The sequence below is a fragment of the Acartia tonsa genome, chromosome 8, assembly GCF_053477335.1.
Source record: "Acartia tonsa isolate MP-2025a chromosome 8, ASM5347733v1, whole genome shotgun sequence".
NCBI lineage: Eukaryota > Metazoa > Arthropoda > Copepoda > Calanoida > Acartiidae > Acartia > Acartia tonsa.
This window is the reverse complement of record NC_137267.1, coordinates 35,821,779-35,843,753: the sequence shown is the minus strand read 5'-3', so window position 1 is coordinate 35,843,753 and position 21,975 is coordinate 35,821,779. Positions and strand designations below refer to the sequence as shown.

Here is a 21,975-nt window from a genome sequence, read left to right as displayed (position 1 = left end):
TGAAGGAATTATCTGCTCATTATAAAATTAAGCACTTAAAAATTATGTAGGGAAGTTTTCGTTATATTACTAAGTGCTACAAAATACATTTACATATATATGAAAATTTACATATTTTAATATGAAAGGTTAGTTTTTTTTATTTTTATAATAAGTCAGCTTTAATATAGTTAAATTTATTATATAAAGTAAGCTATAGAGAAATAATTAGAGTATCATATTTGACTAAATGTAAACAAGCAACTTTGTCAGCTAGAAATTATTTTATGTTGGAAGAATTATTGATATATCACCCTCAAGCAAGTTTATTATTTTTGCCATAAAGTAAACATTAAATTACATATCAACCAAAAAAAATTTTACCGTTGCCTGGAGGCTAGGGACGAAGCTTTCGTAAGTTGTGTTAAATAATATTTAATAGATATTACCTATATTATATATCTATCTTACATTAAATTTGAGTAGAATTTCTAAAAGTTTTGACAGGATGAATATACTTTAGTAAATCAAAAACAGAGAAATATAATCCTAAAATTTATTTAAATTCTTTTTTCTCGTAAATATTGGTCAGTTCGTTAATCCAGTTGGAGGAGATGGGATTTGGTAAATGTGATGAGTGGGGGTTACTGTTGTTTAGCTAGCTGCTAGTATAATTATTAGAGTACATGATAAAATGGTATAAAATCCAAGAAAGAATATGTCTCACACTAAGATTTCTGAATAAGATATTTATTCTTATTTATTATTTCTAACACTCTATGAATTTTAATGTTTTTTCCTACCGTTTCAGAGCTTCGCTTTTATTTATTTTATCATCCTAATTTTTGTATATCTAAATATAAATTCATGTCTTACATGATTTTTACATTAAAGATTAAAAAGAGTTTTCATATATTTTGAATTTTTTTCAGTTCAGTAAAAATAAAGAGAAAATATGGACATTTAAAAGTTTATGTTAATGCTGAGATCGGCCGTGTCCCTGTGGGGCTTTTACAAATCCACCTAGACCTAACCTTTAGTCAAGGACGTCCAATCATTTTAAATGTAAAGAAATCATCTGATTGGTTAAAATTAAGGGGTTTGAACCAAGGTGTGAACCTCGTAAAAGTGTCGAACTATGACGTCAGAAAAAAATTAACCAATGAGAAGCCAGTATTCACTGTAATTGAGCAATGGTAAAATATAAGCGGTCTCTCATTGGTTAATTGTTTATTTTTTCTGACGTCATAGTCAGACTTTTTTACTGGGTTCCAAGGTGTTAATTGACAAATGTTTTTGTGGCCTTTAGAGATGATTTTTTGGGGGGTGATACTCCCCTCCACCTTAGCAAATTAGCTCACCTCTCCAAAAAAATTGTTGGGCTGCCTACGAGCCAGTAAATTATAGAATTTTGTACAATTTAATTGGAAGGAAAATCTCTTTTAAAAACCATTGATTTCTTCATTAGTTTTACAGAAAACGAACCTAGTAATAGTGTCGGACTGATTATGACCTTAAAAAAAAAATAGCCAATGAGAGGCCATTATTGACCAATGGTAAAATTTATAGTGGCCTCTCATTGGCTAATTTTTTTTACGTCATAATCAGTCCGACACTTTTACTAGGTTCACAGAAAACCTTTATGTATTTTTAAAGGGAGATTTATCTCTCTTTAATAGTCGTATCCCTGTGCCTGTGTGACCTGTTAATATCCCAGAGAGAGAGAGGGAACATTGGGCTGTGTATTACACTAGTCCCCAAAGTTTTTCTTATTCGTTGGCTCAACAACTTTGGGGACTTTTAATGAATTTTGATCGGTTGTTCCAATCACTAATTGTAATCTACAGAAGGGATAATTTTGTGTATAAACAAACATTGGGAATGTATATCCAATTATTGGCCATTTTCTAATCACTTTAGATCCCTGTCTCAATTTCCGGTGCTAGAGAAGGGGAAGCCTTGCAGGATTATATTTAATTTACTTTCATCACAGGACAGCTGCTTTAACAGCAGCGAGGCTACTCTACAGGTTGTTTAATCGTATATATTTGTACCAGCGTTACGACCCTAGAGGCCTCTAGGGGCGCTCATGGGGGTGGCAAGTCGAGTCGACCCCCTCCATCACTCTCAATTGCAAAAAAATCTTTTTTGAGGGGAGTAATTTTTTTCTAGGGGCGATTTCTACTCAAAATAGTTATAAACCTTCCCAGGACATATAAGAAGCTATCCTGTAAAGAAGAGCTATGTCGGTTCTGTGGTTAGCAAGATCCTTCTGTACACAGAGACAGACAAAAACACATATTTAACAAAAACCTAAACATTTTTGAATGAAGATAAATAGATAACCCCTTTTTAGCTTTTGTACTCGTGACGTTGATTTAATATCTGAATTGTCTCAAGAGATTGGTAAAATGGAATCAAATTGTTCTTGTATTGAATATAATTTGAATTAGGGTAAATTTTATCAAATAAAGAAACAGGATGTCTTTTGTCCGTAATGTCTCGTTAACTGTTTAACGATAGTTCCGCAATTATTTTCGGGAAGGTTTTAGGCTATTTATAAAATTATTTTAAAAGACAGAAAAATACGATGAATTTAAAAATAATAAATCTTTTAGAATTAAAAAAGTAATTACTTTAAAGCTTAAAATATGAAATTACTTAACAATAAAATTAAATATATCATTATTTTTAATAAGTAGATTTAAAATTTTATTTATGAAATATTTTACTTGTCAGCGTTAACAACTTCATTATACTTTATTTTCAAATAATCACGTACTTATTGTATAATATAATATTCCTTTAAAATGCTAGCTAGACTTTTTTTTCTATTGATGAGTTTTCTTCTATTACTTTCAAAAACGTACTATTAGTGTTACATGTTAAACCAAGGATTCTACGTTATGTCATTATTTCAAAGTATCATAGGTTTGTTAATGTTACACTATAGAATTTGGTTTATATGAGTAAATATCAATATTGATACCACTCAATAACTTGGTGGCTATTACCAAGGCAGGAAGGGGACATCAGACTGTAAATTATTTTATTTTGGTACCTATTAATCACATTCAATCATATTGTTGGATTTTTTACTTAAATCTTGATTGGTTGGATCAAACTAACAGTTTCCCAAATTTTTATATACTAAATATAATTATCGTTTTACATTAATTATCATATCTTATGTGTTAGGATACCTGTTTAATATGACTTGTATCGAATATCATGCATATGTACTCGACATAAACTATTGGGATTATATGTCAACATGGTGCTAACATATTTAACTCTTTAAAAAAATTTTATTTTGTAAAGAATATTTATTCATACTAAATATGCTAGCGGGGGGGGGGGGAGTAATTATTTTCTAGAGGCGATTTCTCTTGAGAGGGTGGTGGTACTCCCCCAAAACCTTCCTAGGAACTATGAGAAGCTACCCTGTAAAGGTGAACCATATCGGTTTAGCGGTAAGGGAGATCCTTCGGTACAGTCAGATGACAAACAGACAGACATCCTGTTACTTTATTATAAGAATTAGGATTTAATACATACTATTTTTCAGAAATAATAACATAAAATTCTAACCACATAGAGGAAACCGCAAAAACCACAGGAAAAATAAATCTGCAGAAATATTTAAAAATGGATAAATTAAGTGACTACGGGATGTCGAGTGAGGGAGGGTCTGATTCTGAAAACAGGTAACCATTTTACAGTATGGCTGAGAAACCGATTAATATCCCCTGGAGAAGAACCGGTTCTCAGTCACTCTAAAAAATCATGTTTCGTATCATATAATATCCAGTTTTCTACTAATATAAAATGTTCAATCATGAGATTTGTTAGCCCGTGACTGGTTTTAATCTCCACGGAAAACTGTTTATAATACAATGCTATAAATAACTAGTCTACATATTTTCCGCTAGTCAAAATTACATTCTTTTGTACCTTAATTTTGGGAGGGAAAGATATTGAATTGTTCTGACTCCCGTAGTTTTATAAACACAATCTTTCATTCGTCGACTTAAAACTTTGGGTACCTTTATCAAATCTTGATTGAGTTGTACAAACCTTCAGAGTTAAAATTTATAATCTACAGAAGTGATAATAATTTTTATTAGTCAAAAAGCATTTTTATATCAAATATTTCTTTTTTGATAAGCATTAAGCTTTTGTCATAAATTTTCTTTCAATGCTTAATTATGCATTGAATAAATTAATTGCGTAGTCTTTTTAAAAGTGAAACTTGTCTCTAATTGATTTCTAGACAAGCATCACTATACTCAAGTCCTAAAAATGTAAGTATGTCCTTTAAAAAGTATCCTGTAATTAACAGTTATGCAACAAATTTAAGTGCAATTTTTTCAAAATTATACATTTATATTTGGCTAATTCTGTTCTGAAACTCTACAAGAGTTTAAAAAGTTAGTTTGTTCTTACAGTTCAAAGCTTCGCTTTTATGAATGTTGTCATCCTAGTTAACAAGAATAGTTATTTCTCGCATCGTATTATAAACAGCTTTTCGCGGATATAGAATGTACAATTATAAGATTAAAACCAGTTTTTTTTTCAGCCCCGAGGTGCCGAAGACACGGGCTAAAAAAACTGGTTTTAATCTTATGATTGTACATTTTTATATTCGTAGAAAACTGGATATAATACGATGCTAGACATAGTTTTTTCGTATGGATGAGAACCGGTTCCTATCCACTGGATTCGAATGAATACGAGAAAATACAATAAGACAAAGAATTTTTTTTACATCCTATCCATTGAACAGGTCAATAGAATTAAGAGACAGATAAAAAGGTTTGTTTGTCAGGGATCTAAAGGGATAAGACTAAGATAAATTAATATACATCCCCAATGAGGATATACAAAATTACCTCTTATGTAGATACAATTAGTGGTTGAAACGTTCGAACACAATTTAATTATACAACCAAACAAAATTCACTAAAGTCCCCAAAGTTCCTAGGCCAACGTTATTACAAGACTTTGGGGACTAGTGTAACCCCAATGTCCCCTCCTACCCTGTTTTTTAGTAAACTTATTTAATGCTATAAAATAACAATAGAATTACAACTTCACCTGTCTGTCATTCCATCTTGTTAATTGACTTTAGAAATCGCACATAAAGAAAATAGTAAAGAGAGTTATGTGCTTTAACACAAAGTGCGTGTTGAGCACTAAAACCCCCCTTACTTTGATGTAAATTAAAAAGAGGTGCACTAACCCTTTGAGGTATATACCTTATGTGCCCTAACCATGCAAGACTACTCAGTACCCAATATAACTTAAGCTGACTTGACCTAAAGTAATAAACAAAGTAACTATACTATATTGTAATCACAAGCGGCTTCGCCCCTAGCCTGTAGGGGCTTTGCCACAAGAGGTATAATTACATCTTTTATTTCCTGGAGATGTCCCCACTTTACCACTATTTTAAATAATTTTTAAAAAATTGGTTGGGGGACTTTTTTTTTTTTTTGGGGGGGGGTGTCCCACACCCAAAGAAAATAGCCTAAAGCCACCACAGGACCAGTAGGTATATTCCCTGAAGAGTAGAATCCGATCGGTTTAGTGGGTACCGAGATCTTAAGGGACAGACGGACAGACAGACGTACAGACAGACGGACAGACAGACGGACAGACATCATTCTACTTTGTATTATAGATGTATTTTTTGTGTAAATGTAATCAGAGAGAGAGAGAGGGGACAATGTGGTGTTTATTACGCAAGTCCACAAAGTTTCATAATAACGTTTTCTTATACGTTGGCTTCACAACTTTGGGGACTTTTAAATAATTTTGATTGTTTGGTTAATTGAGTTAAGTGTCTACACGTTTCAACCTCTAATTATAATCTACAGATGGGGTAGTTATGTGCGTCATTATTGGGGAAGTACATCAATTTATCTGCCATTGTCTTATCCCTTAAGATCCCTGACCGTAACTAATTGACACCAGAAAATACTCCAATGAATGATGGCTCAGTAATACAGAGGGATAATCCAATAAAAGAAAAATAAATTTCATCCCCCAAATTCAAAGGATATAAAGTTATATCTTTATATAGATTGGCAATTTCAAAATATAAATTTTAGGAATGTTATCTTCATGTTATCTATCCCTGCTTATGGTGAGTCTATTGTACTTGTCAAAACTCAATTGTCGACTTTTTTTTTATATTTTTCCTTTATAAAAGTGTCAGAAAAATTATAGTTTTATTATTCTGCCAATAAATTGATTTTGATACACATTCTTATGTAAAAGTAACAGGGTGTCTGTCGTTGTGTACCAAAGGATTTCGTAACTGCAGAACCGATATGGTTCTCCTTTACAACTTTGCTACTCATAGGTTCTAGGAATATTTTAGGGGAGGGTACAAACACCATCCCAAGAGCTTCAGACAAAAAAAACATACTAACTATTTATTGTAGGATAGTTATTGAATTCAAAAATCCGCTAATTCATTTTTATTTCTTTTGTAGAGCTGAATCCACAGATATATCTGAAATTTCACGAAGACAAGTAAGAGACAGAAAGGTACATATTGTAGAGTAGCTGCTATCTAACTTACTTTGTATGTTTGTCAAATATATGTATTTAGTTATAAAAAAAATAATTTTAAACAGCGTAAACCACGCAAAATAGCCTAAAACCTATTAGTGTTACAGTGTAGTTTCTGAATTCATAATGGACCCATTGAGAATCTCCTTATAGTGCCTTTAAAAATGACGCCATACAAAAGAAATGACCAATGATACAGGTTACACAGACTAAATTACCAATGGCAGGCCAGTATACATTTTAATTGATAAATTGTAGTCCAGTATGACGTCATTTATTAGGCACTATAAGAAACTTTACACATGGACATACAGATACTTTATTGTACAGGATGATTCTTATGAATTCAAAACTTCCGCTTCTTTTAAAAGACATATTCTTGTTGGACAAACTTTATATTCGTTGTTTTACTTAATTCACTTAAAACTTTAAAGAAAATATAAGAATTTTTAATATTCTAATATTTTTACATATTCATTCAGTTTTTTTTCTTCAAAAAACAAATATCAAAAAGATTTTGTATGAACCAAAGAAATAATTTTTTCTCAAAAATTAACGCAGCAATAATAATAATGACAAATAATGAATAATTGACTATAATACAGTTAAGATAATGAGACAGATTTAATATTAGAAAATTTAATCAAAAACATCTAGAGTTGTTTGTTGTTAAAAAAAAGTCTATGTAGACCTAAATTAATTTGATCTTTTCAACAATCTGTAGGTGACAGGTAAGAAAACGTTAGACAGTCGAAAGCTCAAATATAGATACAGAATAGCTGCGCTCCTAAAATTATCACAGTTTTACTTGTAGACAGCTGTTTTGAAAGTATTATCCAATCCACACAGAATTGTTCTTTATGTTTAAAACTCCTAAAACACAATTTTTATTTGTAGATCTCACCAGCAGAGAGGCGAACTCGAAGACAAGCAAGTAATATTAGGGAGAGAATAAGGATGCATGAATTAAACCATGCTTTTCAGGTATGCATAGATAGATAGATAAATATATTTTTGTATTCATATATTGAGGATGCTTTAGAATTTATTATTATTGCTTTTCTTATGGACATAACTTTTGAAAATTGTCCCATAAAAAATCTTGATTATAGACAGTTTGATATAAACAAAGCGTTTGATTAACTGTAATTTTTATTCATTATCAAGTTGTTCAATAGTTCTTTTTTATGACTTTTTTACGACTTTTGTCTTTAAGAAATTTTTAGAAACAATGTTTTTATTATGTTTATAGTAATTAGTTAGTGTCTTTTTTTTAGTTTTTGTTGTTTGAAAAAATGTAGAAGATTTGTATGTTTTTAATGCGTATTTAAGGTTAGGTTTGGTTAGGGGCTTTGGTTCAGCCAATTAGTTCCATATGAAATTGCCGAAAATTAATTGTTGGCGTAGAGTTGGCGTAAAACTTGTTTTTTATGTAGCTGAAGTGAAGTGGGTAAGAAAGGGGAGAAAAAAGGGAAGCGGGTTGTGGGGAAATTTTCTCTTAGAAATGTTTGTCTGAATCACATTCTCCTGTCCCTGGGTTTGGTAAAAAAAGAGTAAGAAGGAATAATACCCTGTAGGAATTAAGCTCCGCAGGTTTATAGTCCTCTTCGGGGGTTAGAAAGATTTATATTTTTGCTAAATTGAAACTAAGGGGGGCGGTAATATCATATAGATGGTAGTTTATTTTCGCGACTTATGAATGTTGTCATCCTTGATTTTGTATTATTGTATAACATAGAGAAAAAAATAAAAGAGAGGAATCGAAGCAACTAGAAGACGAAAATAGGCAGTGGGCCTAGAGGCCTACTCAGCGCTGTTGCCGCGCTAAAATTTATTGCTATTCCACTACTTTTCAAATGGGAGGATTAAAAATTATTTAAAAAAATATTTTTTTACTTTTTACTATTTCCAGGGACAAGGGAAGGCTATTCTGGCAAACAATAGTAAAAGGCAATATTTCACCAAAATCTAAATTATTCTAGTTTGCAGCTAGAGCAACTTTTAGCTTCAGTATGATCGTAAAAGATCAATTTATGATGCAATACTAACTTGGTTTGTCAGATTTGTTGACCATAATTTTACTATAAGCCTATCTAATCAAAATTCTGAAAATGGAGAACCATTTATTTCATTTAACAGTTTCATTTAACAGTATACAGTTGACTAGTAAAATTTTTTTCTTGTTCTTACTTTTTTTTCATAAAATTGTATCATAAACAATTTTCAAAACACATTTATGTTCAATAATTATTAAATTATGTACTTTATCTATCTTTGACCCATATTATATTTTTTGTTTGAGACACCTAGCGGCCAGATTCTAAACTACATATTTAACAAAGCGCATCAAATTTTCTTTTTTTTGCTTGCACAAAAATATTTTAAATCTTGTATTATAGATGATAAATCTTAATGTATGTAAGTAAACACAGACAAACTAAAGGAAAATGGGCATGCAAAAACATTATCTTTGAAAAGATATCATCGTCATCCTATTACATAAAGTAGTAAGCGTTTTTTGTCTGTCCTGAAGGATCTCGCTAACTGCTAAACCGATATTGTTCTCCGTTACTGTGAAGCTTTTTATAGGTCCTGGGAAGGTTTTAAACTATTTTTGGAGAGGGTGTCTTTACCTATCCCCCCAAAAATATTTTTTTAACTCTTTTTAAACTCAAATTTGAAATGGGATGAGGTCGACTTTTCCCCCTCTTACCAGTTATAATTTTTTTGTCAGTAGCGAAGGATCTTGCTAACCGCTGAACCGATATGGTCCTCCTTTACAGTAAAGCCTCACATAGATCTCGGGATAGTTTTAGGCTATTTGTCTTCCACCTATTTACCCCTTCGGAGATAGAGTCCCCTAGCCACTAGTCCTATATACTGTATTAAGGATTTGTTGTCTGAAGCTTAAGATCTCAATAACTACTGAACCGATTACGTTCTCTCTTTGAGAGAATCTTAAAATAGGTCTAGTAATGGTTTCAGACCATTCTAATTTGATATTTAGGTCTTAAAATGATTTAAAATTATTTTTGTAGCCACCTTCTGCCTATTTGAATAAAAAGCCCCTAGATCGAGGCTATTAAACAAGGATGACAACATCCATAAAAGCGAAGCACTGAAACGGTAGGCCAAACGGACATTAACACTTGTATAATGTCAGAACTGAATAATCAGAATATAAATGTATAAGAATCGAAGCAAAATTGTAAGTAAAATTGTTGAAAAACTGCTTGATACAGATATGATGTTTATGGATATACTTACAACTTTAGGATTTTATTATAGAGTTGCTTCGCTTATAAAATTGAACTTTGTTGTCCCAGGAATCAGTATACCAAAAATCAGATCAATTGGATTATTAGATCATATAACAATTAGTTGTTAAAAAAGTAAAAAAAATCAACATGTTTAAAATGGACGTACGGACATTCTGGTAATGATTATAGAGTAGCTAGGCTTTCTAAATCGTACCTAACTACTACAGGAATCGCCATGCAAAGTTTGAAATCGATAGGGCAATTCTAACATGCCTAAATTAACGAAGAAAGCTATCCGTTACGGACGGACGGACCGACCCTAATTATAGAAAAGCTTCGCTTTTAAAAATATAGTTTAATGCCTTAATTTCTTATAATAAATCTCATCCTGTATCTTAAGGGATAAGACAAAGAACGATAAATTAATGTATTTCCCCATTGATAATAAACATAAAAAACCTTCTCTAGATCAAAAATATTTAGATTAAATTGACCAATCAAGATTCCAAATTTTTTTTTAAAAATCAACATGTTTAAAATGAACGTACGGACATTCTGGTAATGATTATAGAGTTGCTAGGCTTTCTAAATCGTACCTAACTACTACAGGAATCACCATGCAAAGTTTGAAATCGATAGGACAATTCTAACATGCCTAAATTAACGAAAAAAGCTATCCGTTACGGACGGACGGACGGACCGACCCTAATTATAGAAAAGCTTCGCTTTTAAAAAATATAATACAGACTTAGACAAAACTAACTAACCTATTATTTTGAATTAAACAATAATGTATAAAAATTTCTTAAATTAATGCTATATTTACATATCAATTAAGCAAACTTAACAAAACAATTAAAAATGATAACAATACATAGGTAACAATAAATTATAAATGATTACAAATTTTAGTAAAATATATTCATGAAATAGCTTAATTTTTTTTTATTTTATGTAATTGCTGACAATTATAACAAATATCAATGCAGTAAAATAATCTAAATTGTTTTCCTGTCTAGCTTAAAACACCCTTTCTTAGAAACCTACCCGAACCATTTTTTTAATTGTAATCCTAAAATGCAAGTAAGTCATACTATTGTGTAGAACTGTAATATTCTAAACTAGCTATCTACAGGCTACAGCTATTACAAATGTTAAATCAAAGCCTTCAATTCAAGTACAACTAACTAATTTTTTGGCCAATAACAAGACATTTTATTTCAATGATATTTGTACCAATCTGTTTGAATGACCTCAAAGATATCATTTTGGATAATTTTATATTGCTATTGATTCTTCTTAACCTTAATTTGTTTGATCATTTAAAAGCTTAAAGGAAATTGATTTTATAGCATCTATGAGGTCAAATTTAATAATAGTTTTAATCAGAGGTTACAATTTAAAAAAAGGGGTGGGGGGTAATGCAACCATCTCGTAATCAATGATTAAATGGCACTTAGAATCCAGAATTCGTTACAAAACTTGGCATGAGTAATCCTTGATATGTCTATTTTCCCTAAATTGAACAAAAAGTTGGAAAAGTAGCAACTAGCCATTTTTTTTGGCTACTTTTAGGGCAAATCCGTCACGAAACCTATCTCCACATAATACTCTTTGCCTCTCCAAAACGGTTCTAGCCGGTATTTGCTGGTACTATTTGCTGTTGATTCCTAGGTAATTTATGACAGATTAGCCATAAAAATAGCAAAAAAAAACAGCTAAATGATTAAGATGTAACCAATATACATACCAAGTATTAATAAGTTTCGTAATGAAATTCGGATTCTAAGTGCCATTTAATCATTAATTACGAGATGGTTGCATTACCCCCCCCCCCCCTATTTCTAAAGGACCTTGCAAACGTGTTGAGTCTTAATACTTTAAAGTACTTTTTTTATTGTTATATCCAGGAAGGATTTTCCTCCATAATTTTTCCCACTAACCCTTTAACTACCCCTTTCCGCTTTAAATTTGGTCCATGAAAGTTTTCAAATATTTCTTTTGTTCTTCTTACAATTTCGTATATCTTCATTGGCTGTGCCTAGCTGTCTTCTACTAATTCTCCTAGAACAAATATCTAAATTATTTCTTCTTACACACATAAGATTGTATGCATGATATTTTTAGCCGAACTGCTATAATCATATTTGTATGTCTAACCGTTGTCTTTGTATAAGATTCTCTAACTTGTAGATAAAACGTAAAGATTTTAATGATTTAGAGCAATAGTCTTAATAAAAAAGGGTGTTTCCACAGAAAATTGTTGCAGAATTTATAATAAATATGTTGAGATAAAGAGCATTAGTAGACATAAGTATCAAAATAGTTTAAGTGGAGGGAAGGAATTAAAGTAAAACTTAACGTATTAATCTTACCTAACCCAATCATATTGATCCATCTCGACATTATCAATAGCCTCAGGTATAACTTCCTGTTGTAAATCTCTTCTATTTTTCAAGGTCTATCCTTAACAAAGTAATTTTATGAGAACAAATTCAAATATAAACAAGGATGACAACATCCATAAAAGCGAAGCTATGAAATGGAAGGACAAACGAACATTAACACTTCTAGATTGTTAGAACTGAATTAGCAGAATATTAAATGCATCAGCACAAACAATATTGTAAGTAAATTTGTTGCAAAACTGCATAAATAGATGTTATGTTTAAGGACCTACTTACATTTTTAAGACTTATTTATAGAGATGCTTCGCTTATAACATTGTACCTTGTTGGAATAGGAATCAGTTTTCAAAAAATCAGAAGAATCGGATAATTTTAACATACAAAAATTTTTTGTCAAAAAGTTAAAAATCGACATGTTTAAAATGGATGTACGGACATTCTCGTATTGATTATAGAGTTGCTACGCTTTCTAAATTGTACCTTTTTACTACAGGAATCATCAAGCAAAGTTTGGAATCGATAGGACAATTCTAACCTGTTTAAATTATCGTAAAGAGCTAACTTTGACGCACGGACGGACGGAACGACCCTATTTATAGAAAAGCTTTGCTTTTAAAAAGGCAGTCCCACGGATTGTATTTAATATCAAATATTTAATATTTGTTTAAAGATCAAGGATATTCGGGTATGGTCTCTTTCGTGGTAACACCCCTTAAGGGGCGATTCTTATTATTTTCAAAGTGGCTTTTCTCCTATTTCTGCAGGGTTAATTTCCTAACCCTGAGGGGCTATTACCTAACCCAATATAACATAGCTTAACCAAAAATAACCTATTTAAAGTTATTTTGAAAATACGAAGAATCGCCTCTTAAGGGGTGTTGCCACGAAAGGGACCCTTCCCGGATATTCTATAGAAAAATGAACTTTTACGCAAGTACGCCAAAAAAATTAAGAAAGAAAAGTTGCCATTTCAGAAAAAAATACTGTAAGAGTTTGATTTTCAAAAAAATACTAATATTTTTAAAACTATGAGTTAGATAAGTTTAAATCCATTTCGTGGAAATAAATATTTGAAACGGTTAAAAAAATTATTAACCTTGTTTTAGATTAGCTCATGTGTATAAATGACGTAGTATGTCTTTTTGTCAATCTGTTTTTATGTTTTGAATTTAAATTGACTAACCTTTTGATGTTAAATAAAATAAACGTAAAATTTAACAATAAAGCCACTTGTCCTTTTGTCCATTTGTTAATACAAAATTCTTAGAACTACGGGGAACCTAATTTTGATACTATTACCAACACAACTTTTGAAAATATGATTAAAAACGAAAATATATTAAAATCAAAATATTAGAAAACTTAAAAGGCTGCTTTAAAGCAGCCCGCTGCTATGGATGTTATATGCTCAATTATGCGCTAGAATGATGGTAAAGTTGACAAAAATTCATATGTGTAGCTTTAACAGTAGCTTAGTAAACCTAATTTCCCTCATAGTGTTACGCACTTACAGACGGACTGACGACGAGAATTGGATGGTGGCTTCGCTACTTAAATAAGTCAATTTTATTCCTATCCATTAGAAATAAAACATCCCCTTCAGCACGCCTCTGGTTGATAAATGTTAATTAAAATAGTTACCAGCAATGTAGGTAAGGGCATTATTTCTTGCAATGTCTGAAACTGATTACATTTTACCAAATGTTTCTGAAATTATTACATAAATAGTATAATTAAAAATCACTTTACTTGATATAGCTGAAATATTATCAATTTGTTTGCAATGCATTAAATTATCACCTATGATATAAACGTGTATTCAAAAATTTAACGAATAACAGGCCATGTACCGAAATCTTTGTTGTATTTTTTATGAATATATATTCACACAAAAATGTAACACGATCTATTGGGCATTGTTTTCATAAATAATTATGGAAGAAAAAAATATTTTTATCGTTTAATTAGACCATAGATTGAAAATTCATAAAATCACTATGTTCAATGGATTGTTTGTTTTGATTAATATTCAGCTGTTTTCAAATTTAATAGTGTACACTTTTATGATGAGGTTTAGCGAATTTATACTCTAAAGTAGTTTACTACTAGCCGATTTTTATAAGAGTTGAACCATTCATAATATTAGATACTCATATAGGTTTCGTGATAAAGTTACATAATTTTAATAGAATTATTGGTCAGAAAGAACTTCCCTTGTCCCTGACTATTTCCATATTTAGGGCAAGAAAATTAGATTAGATATTTTCGTTTTAATGTTTTAATTAAAAATTACATAGAATTTTATTTTTATTTAAAAAAATTTGTTCATGAAAGATGAATCCTTCTATTTCTAAAAAGGGGGAAATTTTTTTCATAATGAACATTCAGCTGATTCTGACCGCCCACGGCTGTTTGCTAAATATCGCTTTTCTTTTTATTCACATTATTAATTATGATTGACTTACAAAAAGCCCTGGCTGCTTTTGATTTTCGTCTGCTTCTAAATTTAGGGATGAGGAAGTAGTATTTTACCATGAAAAAGGGGCGAGTATTCATCCTCTTATCCTTTTTCCTTATGTTGTATAATAATTTACAGTTTGCCTTTGAATTCATATATAAACATAAATGGATGAAATATTATCCATTTACACTAGAATATAAATAGATAGATAGTATGCCTTAAATATATACTAATAGATAGATACTAAACAATTATGATAATAAAATATTCATACAATTCTTCTCTATACATTACAAAGTTTGGATCAAGGAAAAATAATAAACGATTTTTTTCTATTTTTTCCTTATTATATAACCACTGAGATATTTTTCAGCCACCCTTCGTGTATTTTTTTCAATCATACAGTGTTTTTAGATTATCAATATATATACTTATTTCCTATCAATCTATAAATTAAATATTAAACTATGATCTATTATTAAACTATCCATCTATATGTCTATTAAAATCTATCATATACATACATATCTATCTATCTATCTATCTATCTATCATTAGCCATCTTCCTATCTGATTTTATACTCTCTATATGTGTAACTACTAATTAATTGTTAATCTATCATTTTAGAGTTTAAGAGAGGTGATTCCGCATGTACAGCAGTCCAGAAAATTATCAAAATTGGAAACTTTGTCACTAGGAAATTATTCTTTGCTTCATTATGCTATTTTTTAACCATTTTTGACGTAAGATTCTTCAGAGGATTAAAATTTTAAATATCTTAATGAGGTTTTTAGGGAGTGTACAGTTGGTAGGTAACTGGTTTTTAAGGGGGGTGTGGGGTTGAATGAAGGTATGTGTCAAACCACTGATATTCACTAGAGGGTTGTTGCAACACTCAACAACACACAACCCTAAAAGTCCCATGAGGGGGGGTGGCGGGGGGAGATTAATGGAAGTTAATCCCCCCTTACACCTTTTAACCCTCAAAAAAGCCTAGATGTCTTCGCACGAAACTATTATTTATTTGAATATATTGGCTGTTTAAACAAATATAAAAAAAACATAGAAATTCTTTTATTTGTTAATATATTACAATAACATAATATTTTTTAAAGCGAAGCTTTTCTATAATTAGGGTCGGTCCGTCCGTCCGTCTGTCCGTACGTCCGTCCGTCCGTCCGTCACAGAGAGTTAGCTCTTTTCGTTAATTTAAACAGGTTAGAATTGTCCTATCGATTCCAAACTTTGCATGATGATTCCTATTGTAGTTAAGTACAAATTAGAAAGCGTAGCAACTCTATAAACAATACCAGAATGTCCGAACGTCCATTTTAAACATGTTGATTTTTAACTTTTTTGACAACAAATTTTTGTATGTTAAAATTATCCGATTCTTCTGATTTGTTGAAAACTGATTCCTATTACAACAAGGTACAATGTTATAAGCAAAGCATTTCTATAAACAAGTCCCAAATATGTAAGTATGTCCTTAAACAGTATCATCTATTAATGCAGTTTTGCAACAAATTTTCTTAAAATATTGTTTGTACTGATGCATTAATATTCTGCTAATTCAGTTCTGACAATCTACAAGTGTTAATGTTCGTTTGTCCTTCCATTTCAGAGCTTCGCTTTTATGGATGTTGTCATCCTTGTTTTAAAAAATTCTATAAAAACAAACATGTACTTTGTAGGCCTTAACCAGATTTCTGTTTTTTTTAGTGGTTTTATTCTGTAAAATGTACTTTTTCAATAGTGTTTTTATTTTGCTACTGCAGTCTGTTTGTTTAGTGGATATATTTTTTATTTGTACAGATTGTTTGTTTGTTTCCAGGGTTGTAAAGAAATAGGGCAATAGCCGTTAAACAAATCTCTATCATGTGTGTAAGATTCTGTCTTAGATATGTAGTTAATATTAGGGAAAGAGTGGTATAAATAAGTTTAACTGCCATTGTTCTGTCCCTCCCTGGTTGGTTCTATTTTGTTTATATTTATGCTGTAACCAATATTGGTGTTATATAAGTTCCGAATAAGAAACAAATTAAACAAGCTGTCAAAAGCTTTAGATAGATCAAAACCATATAAGTCTGATGTTAAGCACTATATATGTATACTAGCGGCTACGCCCCTAGAGGCCTCTAGGGGCACTTGAGGAGGAGAGAGTCGAATTTGATAATTCAATTTCTTATTTTAGATTTTAAAAGAAAAAGTAAAAAAAAATTTACGTTTGATGTTTATTTTTCGTTGAACTCTCTTTCTAAAATTGGTAAATTTTTAAAAAATTTAATTTCTCTAGGGAGGGTGGTGGTACCCTCCCCCAAAATAGTTAAAAACCTTCCCAGGACATATGAGAATCTACCCTGTTAAGGAGAACCCGATCGGTTTAGCGGTTAGCGAGATCCTTCGGTACACACAGACACACAGACAGACACACAGACAAACATCCTGTTACTTTAGTATAAGGATTAGCAAAGGTACATAGCGTATTTACCCCTCCCTTTAAAATCAAATTAGCATATTTACCCATCAGAAAGGGAACATCTGACTATTATCCAAAATTATAAGAACACGTGATCATATTCGTTGGCTCAAAAACTGTTATGGAATTTTGATTGGTTGGTACCAAACTAATATTGTTTATATTTTTAAACCAATTATTTTAATCTATATTAAGGATAGTTTTGTAGAGGTGAGTGGTAATGTACTTATTTACTAAGTATATTTGCGATAACTTTTATTTAATGAAATCTTCCAATTTTTAACCTGTACAAAACGGCCTGCTTAATTGCTTCAAGATCCATGCCAGATCTATATAGGAAATAAATGTCTATAAACGAGCTCAAGTTTTCCAAGGAATATTCGTTGAAAACTCATAGTGCTCCAATAATCCATAATAAACTCTCATTGCCCAGAACGATAAGACCCATTATTTTACTTTATTAAAAACAAATTCATTTTTTTCATTTCATGTTGCTATTTACATTATAATGAGGTATTTAATTTCTAATCATAAAAAAGAAAATTTAAATTTATGATATAATAAATTTAAGAAAACTCTGTTTTAAAAGAATTCGATTGTGGCGACACTTTGTGTGTTCAAATATTGAACTAAAATTGTAATCATATAATAAACCCTTTGGTGATGGTAATGTAAAGAAAAAAATATAATTTAAAAGATATTTTTAAGATCATTTAAATTATTAAATATTTACTTCCGTTTAAATAGTAATGCCGGGTGAGGAAAATAGATTTATTGAGAAATATATATGAAAATAGAAAATTAGCCAATAGGGAGATAGTTATATCGAGCCAACTCTAGTTTGGTAATATTTGCAAATCATTCATAAATATAAAACCAATGGAGATTTGATCGCACAACCTTTCTTTCTTAGTGATCTGAGACTAAATAAGATTCCAGAAGTCTTTTTTTTAACTAAAGAATCACAATAGGATAGAATCTTAAGTTAATCAACTATTTTGGTGTCATAATTCTTGTACAAAATATTTATAGAAATGATATTTCCAGACGATGACCTCCGAATTAGTTGCCGAATGTGTACGCAGTTTCCTGAGTGTTTCCTCATCCTAGCTCAATATTTACTACTAGCTAAAAATCTTCAAACTTCCCTCAAAAAATCTAAATTTGAATGTATAAACGATTTATACATTATAAATTTGAATTTTTCAAATTTTGATATTTTTTTTAAAGTTTGAAGCTTTTTTAGCTAGTAGTAAATATTGCGCTAGGATGGGGAAACACTCAGGAAACTGCGTACACATTCGGCAACTAGATATCAGGCTATCTTCCAGACGTGAGCGTCATAATATTTACTTTTCTCTCAATTTTATACAATAATTTCTCATATATGTTTTAAAGGTAAAACCTTCCCCCCTCTCTTGTCTAACCTTATATATAAGTAACAGAATAACTGTCTGTCTTTTGTACAGAAAGATCTCGCTAACCGCTAAACCATTATATTTCTTCTTTTACAATTAAGCTTATTGTCTCATTTATATAAATTATATTTTGCCCCTAGCCTCTAGGGGCTTTTTCCCTATGAGGTAATTAAAAAAACATTAGGTACGTGCCTAAAAAAATGATGTAAGTATCGAAATAATTACATCTTCTATTACCTACCCAGCCGACAAAATTTCGAATTAGTCGCAAATTTTCGCGAATAAATAGCGAATTCGCAGAATTCTGCTTGCTACACTCTATGGGAAAATTGTTTATTGAAATTTGAACAAAGCTTTGTTTTGCTAACTATAGGCATAATTGTGTCTGTTTATATAGTGGAATAATGTTTAAAATGGTAAAGCAAAGAATATGATTTATTATAGCTAAGAACTATATAATGGCTCTCACAAACGTTATATGTAAGTATTTTATTTTTTGTTAATAATAACTTCATATTTTCTATTTTTTTTCTACTTTTGGGGTAATTTTGTTTATCATAATTGGGGATTTACATCAATTCATCGGCCAATGGTTATCTCTTTAAATCAAAAACTCCTGTAATGTCCGAATATCTTTCAATAATCTATTTCCAAAATTCCGACAAATATTGATAGTGTGTTAAGACGACATTTACTTGTTTAGGTGAGATGCGCGGCGAGGACGCTCCCTACAGTCTGCTTCCGGTTCAATCTTCCAACTCTTTACTATCGGAATGCCCCGACCCGGACAAAGCTAAGAGATAAACATTTGGTGGATTTTTGCAGGAGGGGAAGAATAAAATATGAAAATTTACATACTATATCATAATTATTATATAAAATAAGAAAGAAATCAACATCATTGTACGTCATCAGGGCTCCCTTAATCCTGATAGCTTTTAATGTAATCTTAGATATGTCACTTATTGAAGCATTATGTACAGAGTAAAATATTTTAATTACTGAAAATAAGTCATACAAAGATATAAATTTAAATAACGACTCTTTTATGTAATGTATTCTGTGTATTTTAGGCAAATTTTGAATTATTTAGAATTTTAAGTAAGAATAATTTTGATGATAGATGAATAGTATTTACAAACTTTTGTAACAATTTGAAAAGTTTATTTAACTCATAAATTCGTTTGAAAGATTGAGAATACTTCACATTTTATTAAAAGTAAAACATTATCATTATTTGCTTCTCTCTTTTAATAAAGGTACTATAATTACACTTTAAAAGTCAAAATGGATAATATCAAATCTAATTTAACTTTTTTACTGTAACCAAAATAGTAGAATGTGTAGCTTAAGGATTATTATATATTCGAATGGGGCAATCCTAGTTATTATTATATGTTATTAATATTCCAAAAGAATTATAAACTTTTTTGAGGGAAAGTTGACAAATTCTTTTAAGTTCTTTATAATATTTTTTTGACACATTTTTTTCTAAAAGATTACAAACATCTAATGAAATATCGTAATTTTTTAATATCTCGTATTTCATAGGAAACACTCGATCCGCTAAAACTTTCTATTATTACATATAAGGCTTTTAATTTCTTCAACCCTACCATAATAGATAATTAATGCCAAACCCTCAGACTAAAAATATAAAAATTCATAATTGGGTTTGATATAATAAATTTTTCCCGCAATTAATTATGATTGGAATGATTTTGTAGTTTTAACTAATTTTAAGAGAGAAACATTATTTTCAGCTTCTCAACTCTAAACATACTCTCACCAAATATTTGAAATTTAATATGTTAAATTTACTACATAAATACTTACGTCATGTATCATTTTACTGAAAACTTGTTCATTTCATTATTATTATTTAAATTAGAAAATTATTTAATCTCTATGAAAATAGCTTTTATTTTAGAAAAATTAGATTCCAAGAAACTATTTTATCAAATTTTTATTTAAATTTTATGATTTTATTCGAAGCTTTTTATAGTGCCTATAAAAAATGACATCATACAAGCCTACCATTGGTCAATTAAAATTTATACTGGCCTGCCATTGGTAATTTAGTCTGTGTATTGGCCTATCATTGGTCATTTGTATTTTATGACGTCATATTTAAATAGTCACTATAAAGAGCTTTATTGGATTCCCATGCATCAGCTTGGTTGGCATTAATATTCATCTCTTTGTCTACTTCTTGTTTTTAAATTTGTTTTCATTTTTGCTTAAAATCATAACCTATCATGCTTTGTTAAAAAATCATAATATAAAATGAAGTAAAAGCAAAGCTAAGTTTTTTATAAACTACTAAATAGATATTTATTATTATTATATGTATATTGTAAATAAGCTTCATAAGTCATCTTATCTCAAAATGTTATATCTTTCTTTGTGATTTTATAAAAAATAGTCATTATTTAGACAATATGTAAGTTTTTTCCTTTTCCATTTATGACCTTAAAAGCAAGAAATGAACTCAATGTATCATCAAACAAATTGTTTCTCCACATTTATATATAGACATAAAATTTTATGACAAAGCCAATATTGTCCTGTTGTGACGTCATAAATTTCGGGATAGTAGAAGGGAAAGGGGAAGATTATCTCTTCAAAGTAGATTGGAGAAATGGGGTTCTCCTTTCCCTTTCCAGAAATTTATGACGTCACAACAGGTTAATATGAGCATTATTAATTTTATTTCCAAAATCACAAAAAAAGTTGTAATCTCATGAAATCACTATTAAAAGAACATTATTTCATTGTCTCATAATCAAAATTATAATATGAATGTTGTCAGTATGCTTTTTAAAAGTTTATGAATTGTTACTATTTTCCCTTTGTAGTGCCATTTAAAGTTATTTATAATTTTTTTCTTTTGTTTTTAATTTGTTTTATAAAAATTAGAAAATGAACAAACATATCACCTTAAAATTTGTATAATTGTTTAAAACTTTTAAATCATAATATTTTTGTGATATAGAGATGCAAAATTGATATAGTAAAATTGACCCTTTCATACAAAGTACCTTGTGAAACACTGATACCCTCCACCTCCCTTATTTTAAAAATTGGGGTAATCCCGCAGGGTTACGGCACTGTAGGTATAAGCCTTGCAAGAGTTGGTTATAGAAAATAAATAAATAATTTCTAAAATAAGGATAGGTGGGGGGGGGGGGGGCTTATCAGTGCTCAAGAGTCACTTTGAGTGAAAGCACCGTTGAATATGTAAAGTGTATTTTATAATAAGGTTGTGCTGCTTTAAATGTCATCGTAGAATTTATAATATTACATAGAAAAAAATTAATCATATGTTAACATAGTTACAGAGTGAGGGAACCTAATAATTCTATTCCATAACGTATTAGGCTGCTTGTG

At 30.2% G+C, this 21,975-nt stretch overlaps 1 protein-coding gene and 1 long non-coding RNA gene across 3 annotated transcripts; one reads left to right on the top strand and one right to left on the bottom strand.

Annotated features, from left to right (window-relative positions):
* Positions 1-3,545: 3,545 nt before the first annotated feature.
* LOC145326820 (protein dimmed-like) lies at positions 3,546-21,677 on the top strand. Its single transcript, XM_080170247.1, has 6 exons — positions 3,546-3,686; positions 6,480-6,534; positions 7,456-7,542; positions 15,316-15,385; positions 19,030-19,065; positions 19,289-21,677. The coding sequence occupies exons 1-6, from the start codon at positions 3,628-3,630 to the stop codon at positions 19,387-19,389; spliced, it is 408 nt and encodes a 135-aa protein (XP_080026373.1). The 5' UTR covers positions 3,546-3,627; the 3' UTR covers positions 19,390-21,677.
* On the bottom strand, positions 10,620-14,457 carry LOC145326819 (uncharacterized). Of its 2 annotated transcripts, none has more exons than XR_013881983.1 (3): positions 13,868-14,457; positions 12,194-12,284; positions 10,620-11,882 (listed from the first exon to the last, which is right to left on the bottom strand). It is a non-coding gene; the product is annotated as an uncharacterized LOC145326819 (long non-coding RNA). The 2 variants fall into 2 exon arrangements; XR_013881982.1 differs by having other exon boundaries at positions 12,194-12,279.
* Positions 21,678-21,975: the final 298 nt, after the last annotated feature.

Excerpts from the sequence above, each read along its gene's own strand:
- LOC145326820 (XM_080170247.1), top strand. The coding sequence starts at position 3,628 with ATGGATAAATTAAGTGACTACGGGATGTCGAGTGAGGGAGGGTCTGAT. Across the intron at positions 3,687-6,479 it reads GGGTCTGATTCTGAAAACAG|AGCTGAATCCACAGATATAT; the intron begins GTAACCATTTTA and ends TTTCTTTTGTAG. Across the intron at positions 7,543-15,315 it reads AATTAAACCATGCTTTTCAG|AGTTTAAGAGAGGTGATTCC; the intron begins GTATGCATAGAT and ends CTATCATTTTAG.